General features: G+C 39.8%; 1 protein-coding gene across 1 annotated transcript in view; it reads left to right on the top strand.

Annotated features, from left to right (window-relative positions):
• LOC127920055 (b(0,+)-type amino acid transporter 1-like) overlaps positions 1-15,598 on the top strand; it is a 62,751-nt gene that overhangs the window by 18,280 nt on the left and 28,873 nt on the right. The window contains exon 3 of the mRNA XM_052503887.1: positions 14,643-14,790. Within this exon, the coding sequence (XP_052359847.1) occupies positions 14,643-14,790 (148 nt within the window). The remainder of the gene's footprint in view (positions 1-14,642; positions 14,791-15,598) is intronic.

Genomic DNA, 15,598 nt, shown 5'->3' on the forward strand with positions numbered 1-15,598 from the left:
CATCAGATAATACTAAACCAGACTAGATCAATCTGGGACCTTTACCACATCAGATAATACTAAACCAGACTAGATCAATCTGGGACCTTTACCACATCAGATAATACTAAACCAGACTAGATCAATCTGGGACCTTTACCACATCAGATAATACTAAACCAGACTAGATCAATCTGGGACCTTTACCACATCAGATAATACTAAACCAGACTAGATCAATCTGGGACCTTTACCACATCAGATAATACTAAACCAGACTAGATCAATCTGGGACCTTTACCACATCAGATAATACTAAACCAGACTAGATCAATCTGGGACCTTTACCATCATCAGATCTGGGATACTAAACCAGACTAGATCAATCTGGGACCAGATAATTAAACCAGACATCAGATAATACTAAACCAGACTAGATCAATCTGGGACCTTTACCACATCAGATAATACTAAACCAGACTAGATCAATCTGGGACCTTTACCACATCAGATAATACTAAACCAGACTAGATCAATCTGGGACCTTTACCACATCAGATAATACTAAACCAGACTAGATCAATCTGGGACCTTTACCACATCAGATAATACTAAACCAGACTAGATCAATCTGGGACCTTTACCACATCAGATAATACTAAACCAGACTAGATCAATCTGGGACCTTTACCACATCAGATAATACTAAACCAGACTAGATCAATCTGGGACCTTTACCACATCAGATAATACTAAACCAGACTAGATCAATCTGGGACCTTTACCACATCAGATAATACTAAACCAGACTAGATCAATCTGGGACCTTTACCACATCAGATAATACTAAACCAGACTAGATCAATCTGGGACCTTTACCACATCAGATAATACTAAACCAGACTAGATCAATCTGGGACCTTTACCACATCAGATAATACTAAACCAGACTAGATCAATCTGGGACCTTTACCACATCAGATAATACTAAACCAGACTAGATCTCTGGGATCAGATGATCCAGACTAGGGACCTTTACCACATCTCAATCTGGGACCTTTACCACATCAGATAATACTAAACCAGACTAGATCAATCTGGGACCTTTACCACATCAGATAATACTAAACCAGACTAGATCAATCTGGGACCTTTACCACATCAGATAATACTAAACCAGACTAGATCAATCTGGGACCTTTACATCAGACTAAACCAGACTAGATCAATCTGGGACCTTTACCACATCAGATCAGATAATACTAAACCAGACTAGATCAATCTGGGACCTTTACCACATCAGATATCTGGGATACTAAACCAGACTAGATCAATCTGGGACCTTTACCACATCAGATAATACTAAACCAGACTAGATCAATCTGGGACCTTTACCACATCAGATAGATACTAAACCAGACTAGATCAATCTGGGACATCAGATAATTAAACCAGACATCAATCTGGGACCTTTACCACATCAGATAATACTAAACCAGACTAGATCAATCTGGGACCTTTACCACATCAGATAATACTAAACCAGACTAGATCAATCTGGGACCTTTACCACATCAGATAATACTAAACCAGACTAGATCAATCTGGGACCTTTACCACATCAGATAATACTAAACCAGACTAGATCAATCTGGGACCTTTACCACATCAGATAATACTAAACCAGACTAGATCAATCTGGGACCTTTACCACATCAGATAATACTAAACCAGACTCTGGGACCTTTACCACATCAATAAACCAGACTAGGGACCTTTACCACATCAGATAATACTAAACCAGACTAGATCAATCTGGGACCAATTTACCACATCAGATAATACTAAACCAGACTAGATCAATCTGGGACCTTTACCACATCAGATAATACTAAACCAGACTAGATCAATCTGGGACCTTTACCACATCAGATAATACTAAACCAGACTAGATCAATCTGGGACCTTTACCACATCAGATAATACTAAACCAGACTAGATCAATCTGGGACCTTTACCACATCAGATAATACTAAACCAGACTAGATCAATCTGGGACCTTTACCACATCAGATAATACTAAACCAGACTAGATCAATCTGGGACCTTTACCACATCAGATAATACTAAACCAGACTAGATCAATCTGGGACCTTTACCACATCAGATAATACTAAACCAGACTAGATCAATCTGGGACCTTTACCACATCAGATAATACTAAACCAGACTAGATCAATCTGGGACCTTTACCACATCAGATAATACTAAACCAGACTAGATCAATCTGGGACCTTTACCACATCAGATAATACTAAACCAGACTAGATCAATCTGGGACCTTTACCACATCAGATAATACTAAACCAGACTAGATCAATCTGGGACCTTTACCACATCAATCTAAACCAGACTAGATCAATCTGGGACCTTTACCACATCAGATAATACTAAACCAGACTAGATCAATCTGGGACCTTTACCACATCAGATAATACTAAACCAGACTAGATCAATCTGGGACCTTTACCACATCAGATAATACTAAACCAGACTAGATCAATCTGGGACCTTTACCACATCAGATAATACTAAACCAGACTAGATCAATCTGGGACCTTTACCACATCAGATAATACTAAACCAGACTAGATCAATCTGGGACCTTTACCACATCAGATAATACTAAACCAGACTAGATCAATCTGGGACCTTTACCACATCAGATAATACTAAACCAGACTAGATCAATCTGGGACCTTTACCACATCAGATGATACTAAACCAGACTAGATCAATCTGGGACCTTTACCCATCAGATAATACTAAACCAGACAGATCAATCTGGGACCTTTACCACATCAGAAACTAAACCAGACTAGATCAATCTGGGACCTTTACCACATCAGATGATACTAAACCAGACTAGATCAATCTGGGACCTTTACCACATCAGATAATACTAAACCAGACTAGATCAATCTGGGACCTTTACCACATCAGATAATACTAAACCAGACTAGATCAATCTGGGACCTTTACCACATCAGATAATACTAAACCAGACTAGATCAATCTGGGACCTTTACCACATCAGATAATACTAAACCAGACTAGATCAATCTGGGACCTTTACCACATCAGATAATACTAAACCAGACTAGATCAATCTGGGACCTTTACCACATCAGATAATACTAAACCAGACTAGATCAATCTGGGACCTTTACCACATCAGATAATACTAAACCAGACTAGATCAATCTGGGACCTTTACCACATCAGATAATACTAAACCAGACTAGATCAATCTGGGACCTTTACCACATCAGATAGATACTAAACCAGACTAGATCAATCTGGGACCTTTACCACATCAGATAATACTAAACCAGACTAGATCAATCTGGGACCTTTACCACATCAGATAATACTAAACCAGACTAGATCAATCTGGGACCAGATTTACCACATCTTTACCACATCAGATAATACTAAACCAGACTAGATCAATCTGGGACCTTTACCACATAATACTAAACCAGACTAGATCAATCTGGGACCTTTACCACATCAGATAATACTAAACCAGACTAGATCAATCTGGGACATCAGATAATACTAAACCAGACTAGATCATGGGACCTTTACCACATCAGATAATAAACCAGACTAGATCAATCTGGGACCTTTACCACATCAGATAATACTAAACCAGACTAGATCAATCTGGGACCTTTACCACATCAGATAATACTAAACCAGACTAGATCAATCTGGGACCTTTACCACATCAGATAATACTAAACCAGACTAGATCAATCTGGGACCTTTACCACATCAGATAATACTAAACCAGACTAGATCAATCTGGGACCTTTACCACATCAGATAATACTAAACCAGACTAGATCAATCTGGGACCTTTACCACATCAGATAATACTAAACCAGACTAGATCAATCTGGGACCTTTACCACATCAGATAATACTAAACCAGACTAGATCTGGGACCTTTACCACATCAGATAATACTAAACCAGACAATCTTTACCACATCAGATGGGACATCAGATGATTAAACCAGACTAGATCATCTGGGATAATACTAAACCAGACTAGATCAATCTGGGACCATCAGATTACTAAACCAGACATCAGATCAGATACTAAACCAGACTAGATCAATCTGGGACCTTTACCACATCAGATAATACTAAACCAGACTAGATCAATCTGGGACCTTTACCACATCAGATAATACTAAACCAGACTAGATCAATCTGGGACCTTTACCACATCAGATGATACTAAACCAGACTAGATCAATCTGGGACCTTTACCACATCAGATAATACTAAACCAGACTAGATCAATCTGGGACCTTTACCACATCAGATAATAAACCAGACTAGATCAATCTGGGACCTTTACCACATCAGATAATACTAAACCAGACTAGATCAATCTGGGACCTTTACCACATCAGATAATACTAAACCAGACTAGATCAATCTGGGACCTTTACCACATCAGATAATACTAAACCAGACTAGATCAATCTGGGACCTTTACACACATAAACCAGATAGATCAATGGGACTTTAAATCCAGACTAGATCAATCTGGGACCTTTACCACATCAGATAATACTAAACCAGACTAGATCAATCTGGGACCAGATTTACCACATCAGATAATACTAAACCAGACTAGATCAATCTGGGACCTTTACCACATCAGATAATACTAAACCAGACTAGATCAATCTGGGACCTTTACCACATCAGATAATACTAAACCAGACTAGATCAATCTGGGACCTTTACCACATCAGATAATACTAAACCAGACTAGATCAATCTGGGACCTTTACCACATCAGATAATACTAAACCAGACTAGATCAATCTGGGACCTTTACCACATCAGATAATACTAAACCAGACTAGATCAATCTGGGACCTCAGATAATTAAACCAGACATCAGATCAGATACTAAACCAGACTAGATCAATCTGGGACCTTTACCACATCAGATAATACTAAACCAGACTAGATCAATCTGGGACCTTTACCACATCAGATAATACTAAACCAGACTAGATCAATCTGGGACCTTTACCACATCAGATAATACTAAACCAGACTAGATCAATCTGGGACCTTTACCACATCAGATAATACTAAACCAGACTAGACCAATCTGGGACCTTTACCACATCAGATACTACTAAACCAGACTAGATCAATCTGGGACCTTTACCACATCAGATAATACTAAACCAGACTAGATCAATCTGGGACCTTTACCACATCAGATAATACTAAACCAGACTAGATCAATCTGGGACCTTTACCACATCAGATAATACTAAACCAGACTAGATCAATCTGGGACCTTTACCACATCAGATAATACTAAACCAGACTAGATCAATCTGGGACCTTTACCACATCAGATAATACTAAACCAGACTAGATCAATCTGGGACCTTTACCACATCAGATAATACTAAACCAGACTAGATCAATCTGGGACCTTTACCACATCAGATAATACTAAACCAGACTAGATCAATCTGGGACCTTTACCACATCAGATAATACTAAACCAGACTAGATCAATCTGGGACCTTTACCACATCAGATAATACTAAACCAGACTAGATCAATCTCAGATAATACTAAACCAGGACCTTTACCACATCAGATAATACTAAACCAGACTAGATCAATCTGGGACCTTTACCACATCAGATAATACTAAACCAGACTAGATCAATCTGGGACCTTTACCACATCAGATAATACTAAACCAGACTAGATCAATCTGGGACCTTTACCACATCAGATAATACTAAACCAGACTAGATCAATCTCAGGGACCTTTACCACATCAGATAATACTAAACCAGACTAGATCAATCTGGGACCTTTACCACATCAGATAATACTAAACCAGACTAGATCAATCTGGGACCTTTACCACATCAGATAATACTAAACCAGACTAGATCAATCTGGGACCTTTACCACATCAGATAATACTAAACCAGACTAGATCAATCTGGGACCTTTACCACATCAGATAATACTAAACCAGACTAGATCAATCTGGGACCTTTACCACATCAGATAATACTAAACCAGACTAGATCAATCTGGGACCTTTACCACATCAGATAATACTAAACCAGACTAGATCAATCTGGGACCTTTACCACATCAGATAATACTAAACCAGACTAGATCAATCTGGGACCTTTACCACATCAGATAATACTAAACCAGACTAGATCAATCTGGGACCTTTACCACATCAGATAATACTAAACCAGACTAGATCAATCTGGGACCTTTACCACATCAGATAATACTAAACCAGACTAGATCAATCTGGGACCATCAGATAATACTAAACCAGACTAGATCAATCTGGGACCTTTACCACATCAGATAATACTAAACCAGACTAGATCAATCTGGGACCTTTACCACATCAGATAATACTAAACCAGACTAGATCAATCTGGGACCTTTACCACATCAGATAATACTAAACCAGACTAGATCAATCTGGGACCTTTACCACATCAGATAATACTAAACCAGACTAGATCAATCTGGGACCTTTACCACATCAGATAATACTAAACCAGACTAGATCAATCTGGGACCTTTACCACATCAGATAATACTAAACCAGACTAGATCAATCTGGGACCTTTACCACATCAGATAATACTAAACCAGACTAGATCAATCTGGGGGACCTCAATTGGGACCACATCAGATAATACTAAACCAGACTAGATCAATCTGGGACCTTTACCACATCAGATAATACTAAACCAGACTAGATCAATCTGGGACATCAGATTAAACCAGACCAATCTGGGACCTTTACCACATCAGATAATACTAAACCAGACTAGATCAATCTGGGACCTTTACCACATCAGATAATACTAAACCAGACTAGATCAATCTGGGACCTTTACCACATCAGATAATACTAAACCAGACTAGATCAATCTGGGACCTTTACCATCATCAGATCAATCTGGGATACTCAGAAACCAGACTAGATCAATCTGGGACCTTTACCACATCAGATAATACTAAACCAGACTAGATCAATCTGGGACCTTTACCACATCAGATAATACTAAACCAGACTAGATCAATCTGGGACCTTTACCACATCAGATAATACTAAACCAGACTAGATCAATCTGGGACCTTTACCACATCAGATAATACTAAACCAGACTAGATCAATCTGGGACCTTTACCACATCAGATAATACTAAACCAGACTAGATCAATCTGGGACCTTTACCACATCAGATAATACTAAACCAGACTAGATCAATCTGGGACCTTTACCACATCAGATAATACTAAACCAGACTAGATCAATCTGGGACCTTTACCACATCAGATAATACTAAACCAGACTAGATCAATCTGGGACCTTTACCACATCAGATAATACTAAACCAGACTAGATCAATCTGGGACCTTTACCACATCAGATAATACTAAACCAGACTAGATCAATCTGGGACCTTTACCACATCAGATAATACTAAACCAGACTAGATCAATCTGGGACCTTTACCACATCAGATAATACTAAACCAGACTAGATCAATCTGGGACCTTTACCACATCAGATAATACTAAACCAGACTAGATCAATCTGGGACCTTTACCACATCAGATAATACTAAACCAGACTAGATCAATCTGGGACCTTTACCACATCAGATAATACTAAACCAGACTAGATCAATCTGGGACCTTTACCACATCAGATAATACTAAACCAGACTAGATCAATCTGGGACCTTTACCACATCAGATAATACTAAACCAGACTAGATCAATCTGGGACCTTTACCACATCAGATAATACTAAACCAGACTAGATCAATCTGGGACCTTTACCACATCAGATAATACTAAACCAGACTAGATCAATCTGGGACCTTTACCACATCAGATAATACTAAACCAGACTAGATCAATCTGGGACCTTTACCACATCAGATAATACTAAACCAGACTAGATCAATCTGGGACCTTTACCACATCAGATAATACTAAACCAGACTAGATCAATCTGGGACCTTTACCACATCAGATAATACTAAACCAGACTAGATCAATCTGGGACCTTTACCACATCAGATAATACTAAACCAGACTAGATCAATCTGGGACCTTTACCACATCAGATAATACTAAACCAGACTAGATCAATCTGGGACCTTTACCACATCAGATGATACTAAACCAGACTAGATCAATCTGGGACCTTTACCACATCAGATAATACTAAACCAGACTAGATCAATCTGGGACCTTTACCACATCAGATAATACTAAACCAGACTAGATCAATCTGGGACCTTTACCACATCAGATAATACTAAACCAGACTAGATCAATCTGGGACCTTTACCACATCAGATAATACTAAACCAGACTAGATCAATCTGGGACCTTTACCACATCAGATAATACTAAACCAGACTAGATCAATCTGGGACCTTTACCACATCAGATAATACTAAACCAGACTAGATCAATCTGGGACCTTTACCACATCAGATAATACTAAACCAGACTAGATCAATCTGGGACCTTTACCACATCAGATAATACTAAACCAGACTAGATCAATCTGGGACCTTTACCACATCAGATAATACTAAACCAGACTAGATCAATCTGGGACCTTTACCACATCAGATAATACTAAACCAGACTAGATCAATCTGGGACCTTTACCACATCAGATCAATCTAGATCAATCTGGGACCTTTACCACATCAGATAATACTAAACCAGACTAGATCAATCTGGGACCTTTACCACATCAGATAATACTAAACCAGACTAGATCAATCTGGGACCTTTACCACATCAGATAATACTAAACCAGACTAGATCAATCTGGGACCTTTACCACATCAGATAATACTAAACCAGACTAGATCAATCTGGGACCTTTACCACATCAGATAATACTAAACCAGACTAGATCAATCTGGGACCTTTACCACATCAGATAATACTAAACCAGACTAGATCAATCTGGGACCTTTACCACATCAGATAATACTCAGACTAGATCAATCTGGGACCTTTACCACAAGATATGATACTAAACCAGATTCAATCACTCAGGATACTAAACCAGACTAGATCAATCTGGGACCTTTACCACATCAGATGATACTAAACCAGACTGATAATACTAAACCAGACTAGATCAATCAGGGACCTTTACCACATCAGATAATACTAAACCAGACTAGATATGACATACTAAACCAGCATTCTGGACCTTTTCCATGAATCCCAATTGTCATCTTTGTGATAACTGACCAAGTATGACATTGCATTCTGGTTCCTCTCATGTGATAACTGACCAAGTATGACATTGCATTCTGGTTCCATTCATGTGATAACTGACCAAGTATGACATTGCATTCTGGTTCCATTCATGTGATAACTGACCAAGTATGACATTGCATTCTGGTTCCATTCGTGTGATAACTGACCAAGTATGACATTGTATTCTGGTTCCACTCGTGTGATAACTGACCAAGTATGACCTGCATTCTGGTTCCACTCGTGTGATAACTGACCAAGTATGACATTGCATTCTGGTTCCACTCATGTGATAACTGACCAAGTATGACATTGCATTCTGGTTCCACTCATGTGATAACTGACCAAGTATGATATTGCATTCTGGTTCCACTCATGTGATAACTGACCAAGTATGATATTGCATTCTGGTTCCATTCGTGTTCTCGCTTGCTACAAGTACATAAGCTACTCGAGTGACCAACATCAATCCTCCTGGCTTGTGTACAAGGCCTTTGTATGGTAGCTGTAAATGTATAGTCCTGTTACAGTGTACAGGGTTACTGAGTGACTCTGACAACAGTAGCTGACTGACTGAGGAATGTTAGGAAGCTGTTTAAGGGTCCGTACCGCTCAGTAGAACTACTGCTTCAGTCTGTAGTTTACACCGGGAGGCTCTCAGGAACCCAGGGTCGGTACCTCTCAGTAGAACTATTGCTTCATTCTGTAGTTTATTGAGGAATTTTCCAGTTATATGTCACATTTTGTCCTTTTTTTGTCGCTTTGTGAGCGTCATTCTGACTCTATAGATTCTGTAAATCACGCCGGCCTGACAGTGGGACTCACTGAGTTAACTACTCACTAACTCACACTACACTGTATTTATAAACACTATCATGGGCCAGTCAGTCATTGATTGAGTGTTGACACAGGACATATTTTATTACATAAAAATAATATATATATATATTGAACAATAACACAAAATGCAATAATGGAAATAAACAGACGACTGCATAAACTTAACGTATACAGGGGTAATACAAAACAAAATGTACACATTAAGACACGTGGTTGAGTGGTAAAACATTCACATTAAGACACGTGGTTGAGTGGTAAAACATTCACATTAAGACACGTGGTTGAGTGGTAAAACATTCACATTAAGACACGTGGTTGAGTGGTAAAACATTCACATACACATTAAGACACGTGTTGAGTGGTAAAACATTCACATTATACATTAGAATTTTACCTTTATTTAACCAGGCAAGTCAGTTAAGAACACATTCTTATTTTCAATGACAGCCTGGGAACAGTGGGTTAACTGCCTGTTCAGGGGCAGAACGACAGATTTGTACCTTGTCCACTCGGGGTTTGAACTCTCAACCTTCCGGTTACTAGTTACTAGCTCTAACCACTAGGCTACGCTGCCGCCCCAGCGTGGTTGAGTGGTAAAACATTCACATTAAGACACGTGGTTGAGTGGTAAAACATTCACATTAAGACACGTGGTTGAGTGGTAAAACATTCACATATACATTAAGGCACGTGGTTGAGTGGTAAAACATTCACATTAAGACACGTGGTTGAGTGGTACAACATTCACATTAAGACACGTGGTTGAGTGGTAAAACATTCACATTAAGACACGTGGTTGAGTGGTAAAACATTCACATTAAGACACGTGGTTGAGTGGTAAAACATACACAGTGGTAAAACATACACACTACTGTAAGACACGTGGTTGAGTGGTAAAACATTCACATTAAGACACGTGGTTGAGTGGTAAAACATTCACATTAAGACACGTGGTTGAGTGGTAAAACATTCACATTCACATTAAGACACGTGGTTGAGTGGTAAAACATTCACATTAAGACACGTGGTTGAGTGGTAAAACATTCACATTCACATTAAGACACGTGGTTGAGTGGTAAAACATTCACATACACATTAAGACACGTGGTTGAGTGGTAAAACATTCACATTAAGACACGTGGTTGAGTGGTAAAACATTCACATTAAGACACGTGGTTGAGTGGTAAAACATTCACATTAAGACACGTGGTTGAGTGGTAAAACATTCACATTAAGACACGTGGTTGAGTGGTAAAACATTCACATTAAGACACGTGGTTGAGTGGTAAAACATTCACATTAAGACACGTGGTTGAGTGGTAAAACATTCACATTAAGACACGTGGTTGAGTGGTAAAACATTCACATTAAGACACGTGGTTGAGTGGTAAAACATTCACATTAAGACACGTGGTTGAGTGGTAAAACATTCACATTAAGACACGTGGTTGAGTGGTAAAACATTCACATTCACATTAAGACACGTGGTTGAGTGGTAAAACATTCACATTAAGACACGTGGTTGAGTGGTAAAACATTCACATATACATTAAGACACGTGGTTGAGTGGTAAAACATTCACATTAAGACACGTGGTTGAGTGGTAAAACATTCACATTAAGACACGTGGTTGAGTGGTAAAACATTCACATTAAGACACGTGGTTGAGTGGTAAAACATTCACATTAAGACACGTGGTTGAGTGGTAAAACATTCACATTAAGACACGTGGTTGAGTGGTAAAACATTCACATAAAACATTCACATTAAGACACGTGGTTGAGTGGTAAAACATTCACATTAAGACACGTGGTTGAGTGGTAAAACATTCACATTAAGACACGTGGTTTGGTAAAACATTCACATTAAGACACGTGGTTGAGTGGTAAAACATTCACATTAAGACACGTGGTTGAGTGGTAAAACATTCACATTAAGACACGTGGTTGAGTGGTAAAACATTCACATTAAGACACGTGGTTGAGTGGTAAAACATTCACATTAAGACACGTGGTTGAGTGGTAAAACATTCACATTAAGACACGTGGTTGAGTGGTAAAACATTCACATTAAGACACGTGGTTGAGTGGTAAAAAACATTAAGACACATATTCACATTAAGACACGTGGTTGAGTGGTAAAACATTCACATTAAGACACGTGGTTGAGTGGTAAAACATTCACATTAAGACACGTGGTTGAGTGGTAAAACATTCACATACACATTAAGACACGTGGTTGAGTGGTAAAACATTCACATTAAGACACGTGGTTGAGTGGTAAAACATTCACATTAAGACACGTGGTTGAGTGGTAAAACATTCACATTAAGACACGTGGTTGAGTGGTAAAACATTCACATTAAGACACGTGGTTGAGTGGTAAAACAAACATTCACATTAAGACACGTGGTTGAGTGGTAAAACATTCACATTAAGACACGTGGTTGAGTGGTAAAACATTCACATTAAGACACGTGGTTGAGTGGTAAAACATTCACATTAAGACACGTGGTTGAGTGGTAAAACATTCACATTAAGACACGTGGTTGAGTGGTAAAACATTAAAACACATTAAGACACGTGGTTGAGTGGTAAAACATTCACATACACATTAAATTTTACCTTTATTTAACCAGGCAAGTCAGTTAAGAACACATTCTTATTTTCAATGACAGCCTGGGAACAGTGTGTTAACTGCCTGTTCAGGGCAGAAACAGATTTGTACCTTGTCCACACGGGGTTTGAACTCTCAACCTTCCGGTTACTTAGCTCTAACCAGCTCGTAACCAGTGGCTAAAACTTCACATTAAGACACGTGGTTGAGTGGTAAAACATTCACATTAAGACACGTGGTTGAGTGGTAAAACATTCACATTAAGACACGTGGTTGAGTGGTAAAACATTCACATTAAGACACGTGGTTGAGTGGTAAAACATTCACATATACATTAAGACACGTGGTTGAGTGGTAAAACATTCACATTAAGACACGTGGTTGAGTGGTAAAACATTCACATTAAGACACGTGGTTGAGTGGTAAAACATTCACATATCACATTAAGACACGTGGTTGAGTGGTAAAACATTCACATTACATTAAGACACGTGGTTGAGTGGTAAAACATTCACATTAAGACACGTGGTTGAGTGGTAAAACATTCACATTAAGACACGTGGTTGAGTGGTAAAACATTCACATTAAGACACGTGGTTGAGTGGTAAAACATTCACATTAAGACACGTGGTTGAGTGGTAAAACATTCACATTAAGACACGTGGTTGAGTGGTAAAACATACACATTAAGACACGTGGTTGAGTGGTAAAACATTCACATTAAGACACGTGGTTGAGTGGTAAAACATTCACATTAAGACACGTGGTTGAGTGGTAAAACATTCACATTAAGACACGTGGTTGAGTGGTAAAACATTCACATTAAGACACGTGGTTGAGTGGTAAAACATTCACATTCACATTAAGACACGTGGTTGAGTGGTAAAACATTCACATACACATTAAGACACGTGGTTGAGTGGTAAAACATTCACATTAAGACACGTGGTTGAGTGGTAAAACATTCACATTAAGACACGTGGTTGAGTGGTAAAACATTCACATTAAGACACGTGGTTGAGTGGTAAAACATTCACATTAAGACACGTGGTTGAGTGGTAAAACATTCACATTAAGACACGTGGTTGAGTGGTAAAACATTCACATTAAGACACGTGGTTGAGTGGTAAAACATTCACATATACATTAAGACACGTGGTTGAGTGGTAAAACATTCACATTAAGACACGTGGTTGAGTGGTAAAACATTCACATTAAGACACGTGGTTGAGTGGTAAAACATTCACATTAAGACACGTGGTTGAGTGGTAAAACATTCACATTAAGACACGTGGTTGAGTGGTAAAACATTCACATTAAGACACGTGGTTGAGTGGTAAAACATTCACATTAAGACACGTGGTTGAGTGGTAAAACATTCACATTAAGACACGTGGTTGAGTGGTAAAACATTCACATTCACATTAAGACACGTGGTTGAGTGGTACAACATTCACATTAAGACACGTGGTTGAGTGGTAAAACATTCACATTAAGACACGTGGTTGAGTGGTAAAACATTCACATTAAGACACGTGGTTGAGTGGTAAAACATTCACATTAAGACACGTGGTTGAGTGGTAAAACATTCACATTAAGACACGTGGTTGAGTGGTAAAACATTCACATTAAGACACGTGGTTGAGTGGTAAAACATTCACATTAAGACACGTGGTTGAGTGGTAAAACATTCACAAACACAAAGCCTCCCAACAGGAGACGGGGGTTTAATCGCTGGTTCTACCGCCTGTATCACCCTCACAGGAAGTTGTCATAACCACTTCCTGTCTCTCTCTGCAGGTGGGCCTTTTGAGTGGGATCTGTCTGATCGTAGGAACCATGATCGGCTCCGGCATCTTCATCTCCCCTAAGGCAGTGCTGCTGGAAACGGGAGCTGTAGGACCTTGTCTGTGTGTCTGGGCCGCCTGCGGGGTGCTAGCTACACTGGGTGAGGAGACACACACACACACACAGGCTACACTGGGTGAGGAGACACACACACACACAGGCTACACTGGGTGAGGAGACACACACACAGGCTACACTGGGTGAGGAGACACACACAGGCTACACTGGGTGAGGAGACACACACACAGGCTACACTGGGTGAGGACACACACACACACAGGCTACACTGGGTGAGGAGACACACACACACACAGGCTACACTGGGTGAGGAGACACACACACAGGCTACACTGGGTGAGGACACACACACACACACACACACAGGCTACACTGGGTGAGGAGACACACACACAGGCTACACTGGGTGAGGAGACACACACACACACAGGCTACACTGGGTGAGGAGACACACACACACACACACACACACACAGGCTACACTGGGTGAGGAGACACACACACACAGGCTACACTGGGTGAGGAGACACACACACACAGGCTACACTGGGTGAGGAGACACACACACACACAGGCTACACTGGGTGAGGAGACACACACACACACAGGCTACACTGGGTGAGGAGACACACACACACACAGGCTACACTGGGTGAGGAGACACACACACACACAGGCTACACAGAGCACACACAGGCTACACTGGGTGACACACACACACACACACAGGCTACACTGGGTGAGGACACACACACACAGGCTACACTGGGTGAGGAGACACACACACACACAGGCTACACTGGGTGAGGAGACACACACACACACAGGCTACACTGGGTGAGGAGACACACACACACAGGCTACACTGGGTGAGGACACACACACACACA

This window comes from Oncorhynchus keta, unplaced genomic scaffold (genome assembly GCF_023373465.1).
Source record: "Oncorhynchus keta strain PuntledgeMale-10-30-2019 unplaced genomic scaffold, Oket_V2 Un_contig_18219_pilon_pilon, whole genome shotgun sequence".
In the NCBI taxonomy this organism is placed as follows: Eukaryota; Metazoa; Chordata; class Actinopteri; order Salmoniformes; family Salmonidae; genus Oncorhynchus; species Oncorhynchus keta.